At 35.4% G+C, this 24,054-nt stretch overlaps 1 protein-coding gene across 1 annotated transcript; it reads right to left on the bottom strand.

Annotated features, from left to right (window-relative positions):
- Positions 1–6,390: 6,390 nt before the first annotated feature.
- Positions 6,391–17,786, bottom strand: ppme1 (protein phosphatase methylesterase 1). Its single transcript, XM_053479074.1, has 14 exons — positions 17,548–17,786; positions 15,309–15,400; positions 14,026–14,120; positions 13,810–13,867; positions 13,636–13,687; positions 13,394–13,548; positions 13,153–13,243; positions 11,735–11,800; positions 11,523–11,649; positions 9,499–9,628; positions 8,994–9,038; positions 8,813–8,877; positions 7,320–7,387; positions 6,391–6,838 (listed from the first exon to the last, which is right to left on the bottom strand). Coding segments are annotated over exons 1-14 (1,131 nt in total). The 5' UTR covers positions 17,634–17,786; the 3' UTR covers positions 6,391–6,837.
- Between the last annotated feature and the right edge of the window lie 6,268 nt (positions 17,787–24,054).

Below are 24,054 nucleotides of genomic sequence, written 5' to 3'. Positions count from 1 at the left end.
ATTAAAGCCATTGCTTAACGTACATCATTATACCATTTACAGTGGCATGTCATGTGTCCTCAATTATACCAATATACAGTAGATATTGTATATATTTATTATTAAGGAAACCTATGGATATTCAAAAGATATTTAAAGTGCAACTAAACTAACAACCTAATATTAGCTGCTTTCTCCAGTGCACTAATTCCTAGCCTACTATAGGGGCTGGTGCCCCTTAATTACTAGCTCATTTCAGATGTTGTGGAATAGGGCTCCCTTATAACACTGCACAAATATTTCTAAGACTTTGCAACAGAGAGGAAAATATTTATATATAATATATTAAATATAATGTATTTTGATGAGCTGAATTAAAACACAACAATAAAACTATTTATTGGCTACAGTTTTCAAGATATTAGTTTTTTTTTTTTTATTGTAGGCCTATACAAAAGGTACTATATCATAATACAGAATTTTAAAAATGGTAAATTTTCTATGAGACACACAAAGAGGTGCACATTAGATACTGAATAGGAATTTATCTTTTCTCTTCTGTTTTATCATTTACATAACATTTTGCATATTTGCATAAATAAGACAATATACAGATACAGTATGTTGAAGTCAATATCAGTAAGTCAGTTTTTTATTACAATTTTTAATACAATTTTTAATTAAAACTATTATTTTTACTGTATCATAATTTTTCAGAGTAGAGAGTAGACCTGCGTTTTGAGGTGGTGTGGAGAGGATTACTTACAGCTGAACTGAAGAAATGGTGGTGGACATTAGCAGAAATATTTTACTCCACTGCCTAGGTGTGAAGTTTGTGACATGATACAGTATAAGTATCTACTAGACAAAAGGCTGGAATGGTATTTTAATTCTATACAAGTATAGAAGGTGCTTATTCGGCTTTACTTCCTGAGGAGACTCAGGTCCTTGAACGTTTGTAAAAAGATGCTCCAGATGTTTCTGTCGTAGCAAGTACCAACAAATTTCCCACTTGTGGGACTAATAAAGGTTTATCTTATCTTATCATCTTTTTTTTTTTTAGCTGTTTTGTGTTGGAGTGCAGGCATCAAAATTAACTTACTAAACAAACTCACTAAAAATGCTGGGTCTGTTGTTGGGCAATTTATGGGATAGATCTAAGTTTTTATCAGGTTTTTTATCTAGTTTTATGTATTTAGATGCTGCAGGGATTAACAAAGTTATCTTATATCAGCTTAGCCGAGCACATCATAACCACCCACCTAATATTGTGTACAATCTTGCTTTTTACCACTAGAACAGTAATACCCTGTTTTGACAACTTTCTATCAGAACCAGCATCAACATGTTTAGCAATTAGAGCTTCAGTGGAGTTAATATATCTGTCAGATTACACATGCCAACCTTTACTCCTCACGTGCATCAGTAAGCCTTTGGACAACATTGCTTACTGGACTTTTTACTGTATATGCCTGCACATACACATGCAGTTTCTTGCACATTACGTTAACAAACAGAGGTGCCTGAATGTATTACGAAGCTCCCTGTTACTACATACAAAACTGTGACAACACACATGGCTTTGGAATAGACTCAGTCGAATTGTTAATGATGTTTTCCGGCTTCTGATTGGCCCCCTGTTAATAAGGCATGCCCCTGACTGCACTTAACAAAGCGTTTTGTGTTTTCATGTGGACAAAGATATTTTTTAACATGTAAGTCATGTGGACAGAATAAATATTAAAAAAAAAACAGTAGAAAAATCTGTTGTTGTTTTTTATTCTGTCCACATGACTTACATGTTAAAAAATATCTTTGTCCACATGATAGATTTTTTTTATATCCAGCTATGTGTGGACATGGCCTTAGATGCCCATGATCCTGTTGCTGATTCAACGTTTAAAAAAAATCTGCCTGAAAATACATCAAGATCTAGTAGAACTATATATATGACTCTACATATGTGTTTTAGCTGTTTATTTACTTTAATTTAAAGCCTGTTTTCCTTTAACACTCAATTTCAGGCATTATAAAGATATAAATTTCTATAAATAAATAAATAAAGGTTAATTTTTCTTTCAAAACATATTGATTGTACACCAGTGAGACCAGAGCACTTTCAACAGGCTTAAAAGATAAGGGTAAAACATGTTGAAGACTTTGCAACTGTGTTTTAAGTCATTTATTCTGCTCTGGTACACACCTATGCGGTTTGACTCACGGTGAAATGTGGTGTTAGGCACCGTGAGCTGCCGCGATTGCCCGCTGACATTCCGCAAAGTTCTGCAACATCCGCGAGAAACGCCAAATAAATTAAATGTTTAATTTTTTTAATAGGTTTAATTTTTCAGGTGGAAAGATGAAAAACACGCGGTAAATCATGATGAACCGTACTTACCGCCACCACGCGAAACCACATATGTGAGATAGGGGTATAATGAGTTATCTATAACATCCTCAAAAAAAAAAATCTATATTCTTCTCATCACTAGTGCTTTCTAATATCAGAATATCCAGTATTATCCATAAGTTTACACAGAAAAAATCTAGTTTGTTTAAAATCCTAATAACTGGCTTTTCAAGTTTGTATAGCTAATAGAGCGTTATACCTCAACACCTCAAGGTGTGAATGAAATGCACAAATCCTGTACTTATATAAGAGATATCCTAGGTACAATAATAGCCTACTTTTTTCCCCAAAATGTCCTCAAGTATCAAATGCAAAAGAACTGTGCTTTATTGTGTGTTATGTAATTAGACTAGTTTTTCTTAAACCACTCACTATTTGAGAAGGCTTTAATATCACTTTGGGCACACAGATCTGTTAATATATTGTTAAATTAATCTGATCTCAATTAGCATTATGAAGAGCACGTAACATGCAGGTGAATAATGAGGGAGATCTAGGTAGGTGGAAAACAAAAACAGATTTAAGAGGGACTTTGCTTTTAACAAAGCTTTTTGCTTTTAAGAAAACTTAACATCTCTGCACATTGGCCACCATGCCTTCTCTAGAAACAATGAAAAATCCCAAACATTTTTAACCAAATAATCTTTCTTTAATGAATACAAATTAGTGTTTCATGTGCTTGGAGTGCAATAAATGTACCTAAGGTTTGTTTGATTGTGTGGCATAGGGTAGCATAGCATCTCAGTTGGTTAAGGTAAAACTATACCCCACCTGCCCACTGTTTTAGTATCATCAACTGCATGCAAATCTAGTCAACATTCATTTCATTTATCCAAATACACGTGTTGACACGTGTTAATGATCAGCATCTGAGAATATGACAAAAAGAATAATAAAAAAAATAATAATTTAGCTGATAAGATCTTTTAACACTACAAACTAAAGTGAAACAGCTAGCTAGCTAATGAAAATGGAACATAAAACTTAAATCGATTAGTTTCAGCTTGCCTTGCTTTTGTCTGCTTTTGGTTGCTAAAGAGCTAGCAAATACCTGGCTAACTACTTAGAGGTGGAAAGTAATGAATTGCATTTACTCGCATTACTGTAAATATGTATTTTTTGTGTACTTTTACATTTTAAAGTAGTTTTTAAAATCTGTAATTTTACTTTTACTTAAGTATGTTTTGTTTAAAGTATTGTACTTCACTACATTTTAAATCATATTCACTACTGACTAAATAAAAAAATAATGAAAATGAAAAAAATAATACAAATAAAACAACGGGGAGGGAAAAAATTGCACCCCGGAAACCACTGCACTGATTGATTGATGGAGAACAAACGCGCTAAATTCACAAGAATGATGGAGACAGACAAAGCAGATGCCAGTAATGCAGACACAGCTGAAAGTAAAATGCCTTTAAATTCTCATTAAGCAAACCACCTTTAAGCGACCACTTTAAATTTCAAGCACAACAAAGGGGACAGATTTATTATGCCAGGGTGTTCCATCCCCCATTCCACACCCACTGTTAAAAAAAAAAAAAAAAAAAAGTAACTCAGTAACTTTTACTTTGAGTAAATTTTTAATGAGCTACTTTTTACTTTTACTTCTACTTTTAAGTAGATTTTTATAAGGGTAACTTTACTTGTACTTCAGTAAAAGTTCACTAAAGTAACAGTACTTTTACTTGATTTTATTACTCTTACCACCTCTGCTAATTAGCCATTCACAAAGCATAATCATGGTAATTTCTTACATTTAAACATAATTAAATATTTTGCTTCTGCATGCAAACATAAGATGCCAGAAAAGAAACTGACCACTAGGACAAAAAACATTACCTCTACATCTTTGCTCTGATTAGAGGAACGTTAGGTTTAAATGAAGAAGAAGTGTGTCCAAGCTAAGTTTTAGGCTAAGAGAAGACGAGTTTTAGCTTGTTGTGTCTGCCGCATTTCGATACACTTACCGGTCCGGGCCCAATCGACTGGGAGAGACAAACACACACACACACACACACACACAGCTGCAGGCCGCATGATGTCTTAAGATCTGTGTTTAATTTCAGCAGAAAGAGCAAAGATTTAAACGGCGCTATGTCCCGAACATCAAAAGAACCAGTCAACATGTCAGTCATAGAGAGACCCGGAGACAGACAGGAGAGAGAAAACACATTTGCATTCTCCTGATTAAACAAAAAAGGGTCATAGCAGACAAGAGCCATTTGGATGTATATTCATCTGGATACAGGATATAGAAGGTGTTACCACATAAGGCATAAGGAAGCACAGTGAGGAGTGTGTTCTCAGGGCACAGGAATCTTCTAATTAGATTACAATGTCTTACAACATTAGAAAACCTTACAAGGAAGAATTCATGAAAGAAGACATTATGTGGGAATGAGGAAGGCAGAAAAGCACTTTAAAAATGAATGACTTGTGCAAACAGAAAAAGCCCATTTTTGCATTTGTGTTGAAGTTAAGGTTTAAGGCTTTTTTTTTGTCAGGCTCTTGTGCTAATCTTGTATTAGTAACATTCTGTGATCACTTGGTAAATGCATCTAATGTTTAACTAACAGGTCAAAACAAGTCGGCCAAAATGAAGGCTTGGTTGCTGTACCTATTTTTTTCCTCTTTCATAAGTTGGAATTTACAACACATGATGAATATAGTGGAGTAGAAAGTATAAAATTTTGCTTTGAAATGCAATAAAGTAATTCTACAAAATATAATAAAATACAAAAATAATTCTTTTAGTACAGCAATGTTACATTTATATATTTTATATCCACTACTGACTACAACATATTCCAGGTTGTAATACAATTACCGACTCATAATTTATATCAGATAAACACTAGGTTTATGGATTAACAAAGGTGGAAGGTAACTAAGTATATTTACTTAATCACTGTACTTAAGTACTGTTTTCACATATCTGTTCTTTACTTAGTTTAGGATAATTTTTTTTTTTACTTAATTTTTACCCCACTTTCTACTTCACTACATTTCTGTATGGTGGTGCATTACATAACCAGAGGGGTGTGTGGTATTCGAAGCAACAATATCACTACCCACTGACTACTATGCATAAATGCATGATTTGCTTTTCTTCCGAGAAATTTCTTAATCATGTAGCAGTTGTTTAAAATCAAAAGTGGAAATGGTTGTAGACAGAGACAAAACATCACATCTACAATCAGGAAGCACCGCACAAGAGAAAGAGAGACTTACTTTGGCTTAAAGGTTACTGAGAGATAAGACAAGCAACAGTACCTTTATCAAGTCAGTTGTAAATGCAGGACTTTTGCTTTTACTCAATTACAGTTAAACCTTGGATTGCAAGCATAATTAATTTTATAATTAAAAACTAGCTTGTAATCCAAAACATTTGCCTATCAAAGCAAAATTTCCCTTAAAAAAATAATGGAAACACAGATGATTCTATAACCCCAAAATATTTATATAAAATGATTAATACAAAATACAAAGTTAAAAATAAATCAAATTATTGAAAAGTGTTATTAAAAAGTATTGTGGCTGGTGTGGAGAGGGGGAGGATATGGTGTAGACGGCTTTCGCTAATCACTATACAAGTAAGGAACGCATACTGAGACAGAGCATGGGAGAGAGAGAGAAGTAAAAATTAATTTAAAAACTTTTTTGCTTGTCTTGCAAAACACAGACCTTGCAAGGTTTTACTGTAATATTTTACGCATGGCCCATCTCTGAGGATTAAATATAAAATTGAGAATAAATCAAATTATCAAGTTCTTATTGTTTTAAATTATATCAATCACTTGCTAAGGTTGCACGTTAATGTTTTCATAGGACATCCTAAATGAAAAATTCCCCAATGTTTTGAAAGTGTTAGTAGGGTGATTTTCTTAACATGCACATGTACATGTTGATACTGTAAATGCCAATAAATTATCCAGCCTGAAATACATTTTACCTTTTATTTACAAATATAGTTGTTCCTGCAATTTCACAGAACAGACAAGTTTGTTCAAACATCTTTTTTTTATTTTTCCATCTTGAAAATTGACAATGAATAATACATAGAACACATGAAGCAGTCATACTAATCTTAACAACAAACAAGCAAGGCATTGGATGAAATGCAAATGAAGGAATTACTTATAAACAAAAATTAGAATAAATAAACTCTGCAATCTTCAGTGATCTTACCATACAGGTGCAAGATCTACAAATCCTGCCAACACAGTTATGGTCAGCTTAACAAAAGCAATTATACCTAATTACATAAGAATGACAAAAAATAATAATAAGTGAAGTGCTAAGAAGGATTTGCAGCAGTGATAGTTGCATGTTGGTGGTAGTACTCTAGTTTCCGATGAAGAGCGACATAGACGAGGAGGATGGATTTCGTCACTTTCATTGCACTAAGCTGACGGATGAAGGCTAGAAGACACTGTACATTGTCTACAGCACAAATACAAAGGAAAAAAACAACCCCACTTAGATAAACAAATTACTACACTAATTGAAATCAAACTGTATTAAGCTTAAAAGTGTTTCCAAACTTTTTTTTTTTTTTTCTGAAAAAAGGCCATCCATCATGGCATTATTTGTTTTAATGGCATTATTTAATCATGTAATCCTGTAAAGGTACAGAAATGATGGTTACTGAATTATTTTCTTGCCATTTACATCAATTAATTACTTTGAATGGTATACCAGCCATTTCTGAGATACATATGATATTAAAACTACACTTTACGATTAATACAATAAAAAAAGCATTTATATGCGGAGTTTACAGAATGTTATTTGCTCAACACTAACTGCAGGTGGAATTGTGACAGCACCCATGAAAGTGGAAGAAAACTACTATGTGACTAAAAGGTGTACAGTAGTCATAAATTCCAACATTGGTAACCCACACCTTGCCATCATCACTTACCAGGGGAAGTCTTCCTTGAATTCAGTGAACTTGTGCCGCACCATAAAGGTTGCTAAAGCATCAGCTACCTGTTGGTAATCAAATATAAACAAAAGACTTGATGACTTTGAAATGATTCAAAATGGGATTCAACTTTATTAAAGTTGTGTACTCATGTTTTCTTAAGACTAACCAAAATTTTTTTACCAGATTTAGGGTGCTTTGACCATAGGTATGATTGCTTTGTCCTATGCCTGGTTACTCTTACGATCTCTTTTGGCCAACTTTCACAGTTATAATATTGGTCCATAGCTAAAAACTCTTACACATTTACACTCTCTACACTCACTACACATTTTTACAGCGTACACAAATTACTTACAACATTGTTAACATCACTTTCAAAACAGCGATTGACTTCAATATTTAGCTTTCATATCTAATTCTAACCAAGCTGAAGTACACTGTACCATGGTCGAGACCACCTTTACAGATGGATTCTAGCTAGTGCTGTCAAAATTAGTGCGTTAACGCATGCGATTAATTTGAAATATTTAACGCATTAAAAAAAATTAACGCAATTAACGTGGTTGCAGTTTTTTTTATTTCCTGTTGTGGCCGACGTGTGTTCAACGTGCAAAGAAGTATGGATAAGACCAAGGAAGGACTTTTAGACGGAAAGTTTCAGTATAAAACTCTGCCGGATGGTTCTGTGGATAAAACAAAAGTAATCTGTACATTTTGCAAAGCCGAATTTAAATACCAGAGAAGATTCGTCTTTGACATATCACTTAAAAGCAAAACACCCCACCGAAACAATCTCTACAGGGCCTCGCCAATGTAAATTGCATTGATTGTTTTGAAATTCAAATGACACAAATGGCACATACCTGTGTTTTTATTTCTGTAATAAATATGGCTTTCAAGCCAACAGTTAATTTGGAGAATATTGATGGTTTATTGCAGGTATGTTGTTTACATGAGAAAATCTGTGTTACAAGTTAAACAAAAATTCCAATAAACAATCATATTTGAATTTAAATAGTTTAATTGTCTTGAGTTTACATTAATTATTTACATTTACATATCCAAAAAGTTTCAGTCTTTTAATTGTGATTAATCGCGATTAATTGCAAAAAATTGTGCGATTAATTAGTTAATTTTTTTTTATCGATTGACAGCACTAATTCTAGCACAGTACGCTGATCCATGCCCAAAAAAAAGTTCACACTATTAAAAAAAAGTCTAGACATACTGCACTTTAAGGTTAAGTCTACTCTAATCCACGCCTGTGTCCCTAGTGTGAAAGCAACCTTCCACATTCCCACAATTTCAGTTTCACAAACTTTTCATTAAATCCATGTGCTAAAAATGGACAGAAAAACTGACCCAACTAACGTAGATGACCATTCAATGTTTATATTGTTTGTGCAGTGTCAGTGCTGAGTAAATCTATGTAAATTTACATTTATATATATTAAAACTCAATGTGACCAGAGGGATAAATGACATACTTTTTCAGGTGCATCCTCATGAACAGCATGACCACACTGTGGAAGAACCTGCATCTGGAACTTTCCTGGGGAAAAAAAAAAAACATAATAGGCACATGATTTAAATATACAGATCTAAAGGAAAGGAATCTAAATTAAGTTCATATCACAGCTCATATACGTTTATTTTCCAAAGACTTACCCTGCATCTGTCCTATGGTAAGGTCTTTATCCAGTCGGTCAATGCCTAGAGGAAGTGTATACATTCACAGGGATTTTTTTAATTGCATAATTTACAACTTGTAAAACCTCCACAAGTAGTAGCCATTTATGTATTTCCTGTTGAGGGTCATGAATCAAAAGCATCGGCAGCAGACAACATGATAAACAAACTCAATTTTATAACAAGTAGTAATAAGACATTACAGCATTCAACGAATTATGTCTTAAGTTACATATGACAGTCACTCGCTGTGCAGTCAGGAACTAGTATACTATATTATAGCATATTTTTTAAATTAAGCTTATGTAAATGAATGCAGTTCAAAGTAACAATCCTACAATCAACAACATTTACATTTTATATCATTGTGCTCAATGCGCTTCATTAAGTAAGTTCAAAACTAGTTTTTCTTATCTTTTATTAATGCCTTTTTCTAGCATCAAGATAAATCTAGAGTGAGATTAGTGGCTTTTGGTCTGCCTACCAGCCAGTAGCAATAGCTTTGGCACAGGACATGTGAGGAAGAGAGAAGACAGGCCTCTGAACCAGCCCTCCCAATACTTCTCAGTCTTAGACAGCTCAATGCGCCAGGTGTAGAGACTCTCTTTCTTCACCTAAGGATCAAATTCACAATTATTTACATGATGGCACACTGAACCCTTTCCATTAACATGCTTGTGAGGTACATCTGTACAAGAATGTCCAACGGTTAAAAGGATCCGCTATATGGTGAACAGTGTACATGTGTTTTTTTTACTAAGCTGTTGGCACCACCTAGAGGCAAAGCAGTTAGCTGCAAGAAGAGTTTGCCCTCTTCTAGTTGAACAACAGTACATACATATACTAACATAAAAAAGTCACAGTTTACATTTAACTAAGCCAGTAGCTAAGTAGCCATTTTGTTGGATAATTACAGCAGTGATTGATATATTTCAGCTGGCAACAGTTATTTTAATACTAATGAATCTATTGTGCAGCTTCTCATTTATTTTTAAGACATCCATGTCAGAAAATGTATCCAATGGAAAGATGATAGTGTTACAAAACGGTCAAATTGTACTGAAAGATGTGCATCCATAGTGAAACATATGCCAAGTTAATCAACATTTTTAATTTAATCTTTAATCAATAATCAATGTTCATCCACTGCTTTTCATCTTTCTATAGTCTAGAGATGTAATTAAATCATAACAGATACTACATAATCAGCTTAGTTTTATATTAAGCACCCCAATAAGGAGTACCATTACACCCATTTTCTGTCTGGACATCTCCTGGAAAATGAGTTTCATTGTTCTTTTCTAAGCTGAACACTATTTATAACTGCAAGAAGCAAGCATACAAATTTAAACTTACTGTTTAAATACTAACTAAAATTTAAGTAAACTGACTTAAATTTGCTGACATTAAACTTGCCCTAGTCGCTTTTCTTGTCCCTTGTTGGGTTTTTTTTTTTCTCTTGCACAACATTGACGTTCACTTTGACATAAGAGAGAGGCAGGGCTCTTCTACACACAGAATTCTCACTTCTACAATTACTACATCCTAACGGTTTAACCAGTGGCAACTGGTGCAAAAAAAAAACTTTTTTTTTTTTTTTTTGGGGGGGGGGGGGGGGGGGATGGGATTTTAATAATCGCCTGTAAATAGCCATTTATCAGGTGATTAAGCATCATTACTACGAGTACAAAATAAAGGCATAACTCACATTGCATCCAGTCAGCCAGCTTCGCTTGTCATAATAAGTGCTGGAAAAGCACAGAGTGTAAGCTCGGGCATGATCACCTGACTGCTGCTTATTTAGAAGATCAGGTCGATCTGATCCATGCTCTTTAACTTTTTTTCTTTCTTCATCTGATCGCTCTGCGACAGAATTTCCTCTTATATTCAGCTGGCTTCCACGCCAATCACAATTCAGTACATTAACTAACAATCTGCTGACCGTTAATAAGACTTGTTGGTCAAATCTCACGAGCCCAAATATTCAAAAACAATATTGATTCGCTAAGAACAAAAGTGGGAGGTTTCGGGGCACACGGTGCTGCGCCCCAAGAATGATTTGAAAAAAATCCAAATCTCAGCCTCAAATCACATGCTTTTCAAAAATTCACGTGCCTACATAGATACTTGTTTGTCCGGCTCCCCGCGTACATGAACACAAATGAACGTAATACAGTTTAGATTTTTATTTTATTTTAAATGAATTATATTCTAAACTACACCGAAATATTGTGACTAAATGACTTTATTTTATTATTAAAATAAATAATCATGTTAAATAATTAAATTTTAAAGTAGCATTCTTCTCTGTCTACCTTAAAGGGGACGGCGCCCCTGCGCCCCTCACTGACCGGCCGCTATTGAGTATAACACAGTTTAATGCACACATTTATCTCTCATTTTTAGCAGTGTAGCCTAAAGGGCATCAAAGTTGGAACTGTAACTTTTTAAGTATTTATTTGCTGTTCATCAGTATACTGCATGACTTCAATAATCATTGGCTGCTACCTCTTGGTCGTCTTCTTTCTTCCGTTTTTGGTTAGACTCGCCATCTTCCTCCTCTTCTTCCTCTTCCTCAATGATCCCTTCACTGATGCTCTTAGAAACACCAGGACTGCTCAAAGGCTCATCACATCTAAAATCACAAACTAATTTTACACTGCACACATGTGTTTCAGAAGTTCCTAACAGTACGGAAAATAAATGAATAAAGAACTTACTTTTTTACTTGTCCAACCATAGACACACGTGCAGACTCGATATTCCTGATCTGACCGCTCTTCACACTTACAAAAATATACAGTATACAGTATAATTAGTGAGCAAATCCTGCCGTGACATATAATCAAAATTAAACAAATTGCAAAACAGCTAGTTTCAATGTTTTTCACATCTATAATGACAGCAGCCAGTCAGCTCTGGCTTGGAGACAGAACAAAACACCTCAGGAGCAATCAGAAACCCTAAATAAACCCACTTATAACAGGTACATTCATTTACATGAACTTAGTGGGATCCTTTATATGATTCGGGATTCACGAATCCTTTTCTTCATTTACTTGGATCAGTTAATTTAAAAGTTATCTTGTTTCTTACAACAAAAAAATACAAACTGAAACTTACACCATTCAGTTGTTCTAAGTAGTTGTAAGTTGCTAGTAACTATAGAAACCTGTAGCTGACTGACTAGTTTAGAAATCTCCCTCCACGGTTAGAAACATAAAAGACTCCAAATTACTGGTACTGATTCACGTTATTCATCTGAACTGTAAGATTCAGCGGATCTGTCAAACTTGTAGTGCAAAGTCAACCAGCCACATCCTAAGGACTCAGTGAGTCCAAGGATTCAGTTGATTCAGTCTCCCTCTAGTGGAAGGACCTGGCAAAAACAGGCAGAATCCATATCACAATGACATAAACTACAGCAGCTTTACTTTTCAGAGATTGTGTGATTGGACGTAGTGCTCTATAATCTGCTTTTATTAACACCAAACACATTTGTTACATGTTGGTGTGATGCTAATGTGCATTATGTAAAACTGGGATGAAAAAAAATAATAAATTTAATGGCTCGGGCATTTGTACACCAGCCATCCCCACACACAACCCTACCAAAAAGGGAATATAATGTGTGTGATGCTTTAGCTTAAAAGATACAGCACGTCTGTATTATATGCATAAAAACTCTAGCTCGGTCCAGCTTTACCACCAAACGCTGTAGTGGAAGACCATAGGAAACGCAGTCAGAATCTTTACTGACTCAAAAGACTCATGAGACTCTGATCTGTTCAACGAGTGATTCAGAGGGAATCCGTTGATGAGTCCAGGTTTCTCAACTCTAGTGCCAATTCGTTTCATCTCTAGTGCCAAAATGCCCCTTTAAGAAAGCGTATTTTCCTGGCTAATCAGAACACAGTGACCAGAAATGTCAGGACCTTGTCATTCTAGACCTTATCAAGAACTTTTTCCACATACATTTCAGGGGAAAGAATACACAAGAGCATAGTTCAGGATGACATTCCTATATAGTATGTCCCTTTTTAAAAATAATACAATGCAGGTTTCCTCTCTATATAGAATATGTTTAGACAAACAGATTTTTCTTTTTTATAAATTTAAAACCTGTATCGTAGCTTACCTCCATTCAATAGCATTCTCCACTGACTTGAAAGTTTTTGGTCGACTCCTTAAAAAATTCTGCATACTGTTTAAGGCATCCATCGCTGTACCTACACAGGATGATCGGGGGGGTTACACAATGAAAGGAGTGCACATATCAAATGAAATGCAGTACTACGTGTTGACCAATATCTTTCAAGTAACTAAATCATTCCCTATCGGTAACGAGGGAGGAAATAAAAGGAAAAAAAAAAATCTACCTTCCACTACATCAATCACACACAGGCCTAGCAATGATGGCACGTGATTGGCTGCAGCAGTGTGGACTGCTATTGCTCCGCCCATGCTGTGACCAATCATCATTACCGGGGGTGGGTTTTCACCATAAAGGGCTTCCACAACTTTCCCAACATCCCTGTATGATGACACAGCTTGTATATTAGTTCAAAAACACAAGGACCCTTAATACTTGCCCATTTCTAGAAATAGTCTAAGGACTCACTTGGCCATTGTTTCAGCTGACAGGTCTTCTGGGTTTTTCACTTTTGTGTCTCCTACAAAGTCAAAACAGGGCATGTGAAAAGAATAATGGAAAACTTTATACAGTTCTCAGGCAGTCTGCATAAGAGGAGAAATAAAGTGAAGGAAATGTGTATTGTTCATAATCATTACTCACCATGTGCCCTGAGATCCATAGCTACAACCCTGCACTTAATTCTGCTACTTATCACACCCTGAAAAAGCCAATAAGCAACAAATTTAGAGTTAACCTTCATTTTGCATGCCCACTAACGCTCATGCACATTAATGTTATAAATGAGTCACTAATTTACAAGATTATTTCAATGATAGAATATGGATAGAAGGTTTATTAAACGCTGGGAGCACGTACAGTGAAGACAGCCCAGGAGAGAGCAGAGTGGCCTCCTCCATGAAGCAGAAGCAGAACCGGACCCTGAGAACCACTGCTGTAGATCCTGAATGTGTGCAACGGAGTCAGGGAAGGGTGAGCAGGCCAAAGTGGGCAGCAAAGCATAATGCTTATAACTAATCATTAGCCTAGACTGTATATCAGGTCTGTTAGTTTTTCATCCATAAGTGCTCACAGACATGTTTAGTAAAAATGAAAAAATGTAATTAAAAATGCAGTGTCTGCTTCTTGATCATCAATCACATTAATAAAAAAAGGCCATGTGACTTTGGGAATATTTATTACTTAAGTTCCAGGTGATTTAACTGTTTTATTATATAAATGTATTTTAATCCAGTGGATTTTTGTCTTTCACCATCATGCCCCGTATAGACAGTGCTAGCAGAACGAGGGCCATCAGAATGCTTCAATTTGGGGGAACACAAGCAAATATCGTCAGTTTAAAGTTTTTACGTTTACACATACTGTTTACACTGCTGATAGCCTTAGGTCTGGAATGCCAAGAGTGACAATGTCAAGACAAGACAGCCTAATTCGATGGCATCATTTAAGAAATCATACAGAGAACTTCTGTCTTTCTTAACTTTGTTAAATTTAACTTAGATTTCTTCACAAAATTAAACTCTGATTTATTTGAAAGACACAAATATATATTTTTTTTTAATTGAAAAGATGTTAACACAGTCTCTCTTAAAAATTAAAAAATGCACAATATTTTCAGCAAACAGTGATGCATAGTTACTTTTTATGCCATAAATTGAACAAAAATAAAAACATTATTATGGCCATGTGCAAAAGTTTGGGCACCCCACACTAATCAGTACTTAGTAACACCTCCTCTGGCAGAGATCACAGCTTGCTTTTTTATATCCAGATAAAAGTCTTTCGGTTCTTGCTTGTACTTCAATGAAATAAATCACCAAAATCTGTTATTTATCAGGGGGTGCCCAAACTTTTGCATAAGACTGTATTATGTATGTTTTGTTTAGATAAATGACAATATCCATAAAATACCTCTGAAATGTGCATCATGATGACAAAATAATGAAAAATATCTACTAATCTATTGCAATCACATCTCCCATGCTTACTTATTTTAACATGTGGCCTATTTATTTATATATTTAATGTTTTATTTTCATTCCTTTTATGACTCAAAGACTGATAGGATGTGCTCCAGTGAGACTTTATATCACATCACATAACATACCACAAACCACACTAAAGTTAAATAAAGGATATGTCTTTGCTGGTGTCATTGTCCACTTCCACATCTTCCATGGTTTCAAAATACTGACTCCACAGCAGCGGAGAGAAGTCACGCTTTCTTCCAGGCCTGAGTGATTAAACAAGGAAGAAAGTACAAGTGTCATAAGGAATTAAAGAAACTCATAGGAGCTAAGGACTTTTATTTTGCCTGTACTTTCTATCCACATCCGTGTCAAGTTCTCAATGCTCACAATGAGATTGAACTGAATTGTTCCTATGCCTGATCAGATCAGTAGCCAATCACAGCACGTTGGTATAAACACTGCGACACATGCAGTGCTTTTTTTTTCATCTGCACCATGCTTGCAGTAAATCAATGAAGAACCTAAAAGGTGTTATTTACACCTGTAATTGGCCAGTGCCATTACTATGTTTTGCTTTGACCCGATTCTTATCAGGTTTTTTTTTTTTTTTTGGCAAATGCATTTTTTTTTTAATGCAAAGAGCTGCTGCATTGGAGGCAATCCTACACAATTACTAGTTTTTACCAGAACCCAGCCAAGTTGTACAAATTCTTACTGTGTTCACCCCTTTTTATTGTAGACAGAAATGGGAGGTAAGATAGAAGTTTAGGAGCCGTTCACCTTCCAAAATGATATTATTATGATACCTCGGCACGCATCTCTGTCATTTGTCATAATTGTTATTTTTTAACAAAACTAGCAAATAATGCACTCCTACCACACAGGATGAAAATATGTATTGTAATTTTTCAGTGTACCTCCTGTAGGATTATAAAAAAATATATATATAAAAAAAAACGCAACGTTTTACCTCCTCAAACTCCTTCATGGTCTTCAAAACAAAACTTGACAGTAAATACATGGGTACAGACAGTTGCTAATGTGTGCACATGGGGCTTTTAATGCACGCAATTTTGGACTAATTTGCACACGCAGTGTTTTGAGACCAAGTGGGTGCAAGTGGGTGTAATGAGTGGATTTGAGACTAATTAGCTGAATTCACAAAGTTGGACAAAAAGGCAGATTGGAGGCTTTTAATGCACTGAATTTTTGATTAAGTAATGCCATAAAATGTGTTTCTGTTGTGCCACTTGAAAGCTTCTGTAAGAATCATTTATATCTGAGGCTGGAGGTTCACCCCAGGAAACCCAGGGCAGAAAAGTTACACAAGGTGGGGTACACACTGGACAGGGTGTCAATCCATCGCAGGGCGTACACACATACACACACACAGTCATTGTGGGAAAAAAATGGAGTACCTGGAGGAAACAGACCAAGCACTAGGTGACTCCATGCACACAGTGCTGGCACCCAAGCTGGGCCATAAATCTAACCTGGACCCTGGAGGTGCAAGGCGACAGTGCTAACCACTAAGCCATTGTGCCACCTTCATCTCTATTAAAAATTGAAAAAAAAAAAAAAAAAGATTTTGGTGTCAGCGTGGCGATATGTGAATCGCCGCAAAAAAGAATTGAAGAGAATTTCCCCCTAATCTCTAGGGTTAACTGACATACACCTAAAATAAAAAGATGATAAAGAAGGAAGTATTTTAAATGTTCTGTTAGTTTGAGGGTCAGTGATTCTTGACACCTAAATGCTGCCTAACTTGGCAAAAAATGAAAAAATATTTTTATGAATGGTCTGAGTTATATAAATTCCAAAATTCCAATATGTAAAGAAAAACAAAGAGAAAGCTTTGGCTGTGGTCACAATAGTCCGTTCTGCAAAAGAAACTAAAAGGTACAATGCAGCACAAATACATGACAGATTTGCTGCACATGAATCTGACTGATTTTTTTTTAATTTACTTTCATTGGCTAATGTTTGAAAATATTATATCATGAGGGATTTATTGCAATATATTAGTTTTATTCCCAAGCAAAAAATGTGCGGTATTCAGTGTTACATTTTCATGTTTACAAACATAAACACCAAATAAAAGAAAACTAAACAGAAAATAAATATATTATGACATCTAAAAAATAAAAATGTATTGTTGCAATTAATCGATATCGTCATCATACTGCCCAGTCCTGAACACACACACTCTTAGGCCTGATAGATAGATAGATAGATAGATAGATAGATAGACTAAAGTCGTGACATTAGTGTTTAAAAGGTAGACAGCTAACTAAGCTAGCTAACACACACACGAAGTCACACACGGTAAACGCGCCTTGTACCTCAGCTAGCTTCGTTGGTTAATGTGCAAATGTTGATGTTTGTGCGTTTCTTATAACTACAAACTCACCCCATTTTCATTTTAGATCCCGACTGTAACCCTCCTGCCATCGGAGGTCTGGACGCTAACAAATTCAAATGCAACTGTCTCTCCATTCTGTGATTAAGTCAAACACCTTTCCTTAGCAAAAACTGCTTGCAACATATAAGAGTAATTAAATAAACTGTGTATCACTAGTTTAAAGCTAGTTGACGGCTAGTTTACAAGGGGAGCTACAGAAACCTAACCAAACCCCACACAGAAGCAAAAGCCACCGCCTACCAGCGGGTTTTCTCCGCGCGGCATTGTGGGAAATAGTGTCAGCATAGTGATATTTCATAGGTGCCGTGGCTGTCTGAGAACTACATTTCCCATACAACACGGCGATCACGGCCCGCAAAGACGTTGCGCCCCCGAATGAGGATGACGTAATGCTGGAGTGACCTGCTGAGCTTCTGTTTTTAGACCAGACAGGCAGTGGAGACTTTTTCAATCTGCGCGATGCTAGATTTACACCTTGTTTAAACTCAGCGAACAGATTTTAATGCGTATTTAATTTTAATTTTCCCACAGAAGCATAATTCTTGATATTGACACAAGAACGTCAGACTCTAGTCCTCGAGTCATGTGTCGTTCGAAAACGAGTTGATTTTTTTAACCTGCTCTTTTATATTTACTTTGAAAGCGGATAAAAGGTGATGCAGTTTGGTCAAACAAACACGTCTCTGGGTTTGAAAAAATATTCTTCTGTTTGCTCTGATTAAATAACCTAGGTATCACAAGAGATGGCAAAAAACTATTAATTTTTTTTAAGACTTGAAAAGCAGCCGCAGCGGTAAAACCCCGACTGTTTCTTTAGAATCCTTCAGGTGGCGCACTCTGAACTATGTACACATTTTCATTCCATGTGGTAGTAGTGAAATATTTGCTAAGTCTATTTAGAAATAATAATTACGGAGGAGGTTGGGAATACTTGCTGCTTGAATGTGAAACTCATGTGTGTGAAGTTATTTTGTATTTTTTAAATGCTACATGTGAAGGAATAATTTTATGTAAAAGAAAATAATTCTACAGTTTTACTCTCTTCCTCATAGATCTGATATTAACGTGTCAAATATTCCATGCTGCTATCTTCCTGTCTCTTCTTGCATCTGTTCTTAAAAGTGCTTACATTATAATAATATTTCTATAATATAAATTGCTATGGCAGGTAATTCTATTATTTAAACTGCAACTGTTCTTTTTAGTTCCATAAGGTAAATTGGAATCATTACATGTATTATCTATATTATATTAATGCTTGTGGCTACATTAATAAAGGAAGAAAACTTTTTCTATATAAGAACTTTTGCATAATAGAAAGAAAACAATGTTTGGTATCCATAATGGCATTTATTTGTTTTAGAGTGTTTGTGGTATGCTAGAACTTGTGAAATTAATTTATTCCTTCTTCTTCTATACCACTTACAGTAAATTGTTACAGAGTCACTGGAGCCTATTCTAGGAGACTTAGGGCATAAGACGGGGTACACCCTGGACAGAGTGTCAATCCATCACAGGGCACACACTATATATACAGTGTGTTTGTGTATATATAGTGTGTGGCCTGTGGTGCACAATGGAACCTTGAAATACGAGCATAATTTGTACCAGAAGCAGGCTCATATTTTAAAACACTCGTAAACCAAATCGATTATATTTTTAGTAAGAGACGCGCACTAAGATCAAGCAGGGGATACCATTATTCCGCAGCACAAGAGAGAGAAAAACCATTGGCTTAGTTGTGATCAAGTGAAACAAGAAGCGCATGCATGATACTGTACATATGATACTTGGTACTCGTAAACCAGGCCTTGTTAGTTTTTCCAAGTCAAAATTTATAAAAAATAAAAAAAATTGCTCTTCTTGCGAACACTCGCAAACCGCGTTATTCGCAATCCGGGGTTTCACTGGTATGTGTATATATATATATATATATATATATATATATATGAAAGAAGTGATGTCAATCAAAAAAAATATCTAGTTAATCACAGGTATATGAAATCATGATTAATCCAAATTTTAAAATACTATACTCAGATTTACTTGGATTACAAATGTGCGATGTACAAAATTATGCAGTTTTATCTCAATATCTCAAACATTAACATTTAACAAATGGTAAATTAAAATCATTTAAAATATGAACTCCTTGCAGCAGCAATTATATTAAGTCCTTTCTGCTCCTATAGCGGTGACCATGTCTGTTATCCACTTTTTAACTTGGCTAGCACAACTGTCTAGCAAATGTTTTGGCAAAATGTCTTTCTTGTGTTTTTAACACATAAAAAGGTAAATGAGTGCAGTTTACATTTGTCATTGATTAGATAGTTCTGGTTACCTGTGCTGGGATAAGTGTATTATTAAAATAGAGAAATAAAGGTAGTGTTTACTCTAACTGTGTTCTGTTATTCCACACAAAAGTCCTTGTTTAAAAAAAGTTGAAATAATATCAATGGTTCCTAATAATAGCATTAACCCTATACAACCAAAAATATGTGCACATCTGGCCTCAGATCCAATCGTGCTTGTTACAAACATGCCACTCCAGCTCCTTTTGCTGTTATATTGATTTTCTTCTGAGAAAGATTACTCTAGATTTTCACTAGATTGTGAGATTGTGGGAATTGAAACATTTAGCCACAAGGGCATTAGAGAAATCAGCACAGATGTTGGATAAGAAGGGGTGATGTACAGTCGCTACTCCAGGTAATCCTGAAAGAGTGGGGATGAGTTCAAGGCTCCGTAAAGGCAATTCAATTCTACAACTCCAAACTAACCATGTGCACAGGGGAACGTTCATGGTGGATCATATACAGTTGTGTTCAAAATAATAGCAGTGTGTTGAAAAAAGTAAGTAAAGCTCCATATTCATACAGTATAATAACTTTTAATTTAAATCACACAAACGCATTGGACACCCTGCACGTTCTATTCTGAATCACAAAATGAAGAAAAATGTGCTAAATGGATTATTAGTTTACAGAAAGTGAAGAAAAACAAATATTAGTCTGTTAAAAAAAATAGCAGTGTCATCATTCATCTTTACAAAGTGATGAATTTACTGTTTAAACAAAAATGCTTGAAGTTTATTCTTTTTTGTGCATCTCTGAACTAATATTTAGTTGTATAACCATGCTTTCTGAGAACTGCTTCACATCTGTGACATCTGTACTACCACAATTCCTTTGCATTTTTTGGTTTTGTCTGAGAAACAGCATTTTTTATATCAGGCCACCAGTTTTCTATTGGATTAGGGTCTGGGGATTGGGCTGGCCACTCCATAACGTCAATCTTGTTCGTCTGGAACGAAGATGCTGCTTGCTTACTGGTGTGTTCGGGGTCATTGTATAGTTGAAACACCCATTTCAAGGGCATTTTTCTCTTCGGCATAAGAAAACATGACTTCTTTAGGTATTCTGATGTATGCAAATTGATCCATGATCCATGAAAAATAGGCCCAACACCATAGTACGAGAAGCATCCCCATATCATGATGCTTGTGTCTCCTAGTGTTTCGGGGTCGCCTGACAAACTGTCTGAGGCCTCTAGACCCAAAAAGAACAATCTTGCTTTCATCAGTCCACAAAATGTTGCGCCATTTCTTTTTAGGCCAGTCAATATGTTCTTTGGCGAACTGTAACCTTTTTAGCACATGTCTTTTTTTCAACAATGGGACTTCTTGCTGATAGCTTGGCTTCACATCTTCTTCTTTGTCTTTCGGCTGTTTCCTTTCAGGGGTCGTCACAGCGAATCATTTGCCTCCATCTAACCCTATCCTCTGCATCCTCTTCTCTCATACCAACTAACTTCATGGAATAGCTTGGGTTCACATAGGCAACTTTTAATAGTAACAGTACTAACAGGTAACTTTAGGTGTTCTTTGACGATGCTGAAACTGATCATGGGCTGAGATTGCCAATTCTGTTATTCTTCGATCCAGTCGAATGGTAGTTTTTCGTTTTCTTCCACATCTTTCTGGTTTCGATATCCATTTTAAAGCATTTGATATCATTTTAGCAAAGCAGCCTATCATTTTGTGCACTTCTTTGTAAAAAATTTTTCCATCTCTAATCAACTTTTGAATCAAAGTACGCTGTTGTTCTGAACAATGTCTGAAAATACCTGTTTTACTCTGATTTTCAGAGGGAAATGCACAGGAAAACCTTTTCTGCATTTATCTTTAAATAAGGGGAACTTGTTTGACACCTGTTTTTCACAGAATAATTTACCTCTCCAGTTGAACTCCACGCTGCTATTATTTTGAACACACCCCATTTCAATTAATGTGAATCAGGTGCATCCAATCATGACTGTTGGGTGTGTTAGTTTTCTATTACTCCACTACACCTACAAGTAAAATATTTAACATAAAGAAATATGATTTTTCCCAAAAACAATTATTGATCTGGGTACTGATGTTGGACTGCTATTATTTTGAACATAACTGTATGGGTCTTATTAGGTTTATTTATTTGTTTCCAATAAGCTGTTTTTATTAGAATTTATCATTTTCATTTAGATCTTAGGAAAAGCAGTAAGGGCTTTGCCTATTGGGAAATGTATGAACAGTATTTTGCCACTTTATTAGCCCGTTTGACCTGCCACCGTTGCAATACCTGTCTGGTTTGTTAGCGGAAAGATAATGAATAGTTATTACTGATGTTTAACAAAGCAGGTTTTGCACAAAAATACTGATCTATTGCGACATGCTATGAATGCCTAATAGCTGTGAAGAAAGAGTGATGAAGAGTCCCGTTCTGCAGTATGGTGCAAGCAATAAAGATGCTGAGTAGTACACTGAGTCTAGACTGAATTGAGTGTCTTACATATATTACAAGTATTCTTGTAAAAAGAATTCCCATTGAAGGTAGCTCGAGCACACAACCTTGGTTTTATTCAAACCTCCGTCTGGAAGCTAATTATAACGAAAATTTGCTGTTCAGGACATCTGTTGATGTTTCCCCAGTCATATTAATGTCCACGTTAAAAATGTATATATCACTATTCATAGTTTATCACTGAACTATTAAGAACAATATAATTTACTGGTTTTGTAACACAAATATAATGTAAATTAAGCTAAATTTCCATATAAGCTATAATACTGTATACATTTTTAGTACTGTACAGAGAACACAAAGCAGCCATAGAGAAAAACATGGCCTGAGATAGTAAATTATTACTGTATTTACCCTACTTATACCAAAGAAAAACGCGCTTGCATAATTTACAGTACATATAGTAGTGATATCGCTATTTTATATTCCATCACAGTGGGAGATATACAGCAATACAGTATTTATACAGTATACAGGTTTACCATCACATTCTTTTAAGGCTAATGTATTAAGCTGTGTTTTGGGAGTATATTTAGCATTTATAGAAATCTTTTGACCACATCCACATTTTGGAATGTAACTCTCGCAAATTTCGTGGGTCGACTGTACACTTAGTCTAGACTGAGAGATTAGCTCTGGTGTTAAAGTGTAATTACAGATGTTAAAAAAGTGGCTTTCTCCTCTCTCTTACTGGAGAACTTGCATTCTAGATTTTACCCCAATGTTTAGATGTCCCCAATAAATGGTGTATTTTTAAAGATTGATTCAGACATAGAACGATTAGCATTTTCAATCCAGTCCTGTGTTGTTGTTGTCTTGATAAATCCACTAAGTCCGTCAGGCTACCTGTGAATCTCAGTGAAGTTTGTATGTTTACTGTAGGTTAGGGTAGCTTCAAAACAGGTGTGCGGGTCAGACTTTCTCACTCAGTATGTTTACATGCTTGGCTAAATTGGGCTACTAGGCTATTTTTTTGCCCTACTTCAATTGTCCCATTATACAAGCACAGCAGGGAAATAGATAGGTGGCAATATAATTCACAGACTTTTTCAATGTCTTACCTTTAATGTATTTATGTAAAAATAGTTCGCCTTAAGGGTAGACTTAAAGGTAAACTTTATTATGGAAAGCCATAAGGGTCAAAATTGGTGATATGATTAGATCAGATTAGCAATTTCTAGATTAGCTCCTGAGTGTCGCAATCCTCGCCTTATCATCCAGTGGTTGCTGTAGCCCCTCGCAGCTGAGGGTGGGAGGCACTTAGTGTATATATGCATATATATATATATATATATATATATATATTATTATAATTCTAGTGTAATCGCATGCATTAATTAATCACAACACAACGCATTAACATTCAGGTATTGGCAGCTCAGTGGTAGGTCTTTTGCCTGCCATGCAAAAGGCCCGGGTTCGATTCCCAGCTAAAGACGAATCCCTCAAGCCTGGATAAAATCGGGGGATTGTGTCAGGAAGAGCATCCGGTGTAAAAACCTGTGCAAAATTGTTGTACAGATCGAATGGTCCACTGTTGTGACCCCTCGACGGGAGCAGTCAAACGGCTAACAACAAGAAGTTAACAGGTTAATATAGACAGTCCTAGAAAACACACGATTAAATAAACATTATTGTAAACATTAAAGCACTT

The sequence above is a fragment of the Clarias gariepinus genome, chromosome 19, assembly GCF_024256425.1.
Source record: "Clarias gariepinus isolate MV-2021 ecotype Netherlands chromosome 19, CGAR_prim_01v2, whole genome shotgun sequence".
Lineage (NCBI taxonomy): Eukaryota > Metazoa > Chordata > Actinopteri > Siluriformes > Clariidae > Clarias > Clarias gariepinus.
The sequence above is the reverse complement of the archived record's forward strand: the minus strand, read 5'-3'. Positions and strand labels throughout refer to the sequence as shown.

Excerpts from the sequence above, each read along its gene's own strand:
- ppme1 (XM_053479074.1), bottom strand. The coding sequence starts at position 17,633 with ATGGAGAGACAGTTGCATTTGAATTTGTTAGCGTCCAGACCTCCGATG. Across the intron at positions 14,121-15,308 it reads GGACAATGACACCAGCAAAG|ACACATTCAGGATCTACAGC; the intron begins ACATATCCTTTA and ends TGACTCCGTTGC. Across the intron at positions 13,549-13,635 it reads TCAGCTGAAACAATGGCCAA|GGATGTTGGGAAAGTTGTGG; the intron begins GTGAGTCCTTAG and ends GTCATCATACAG.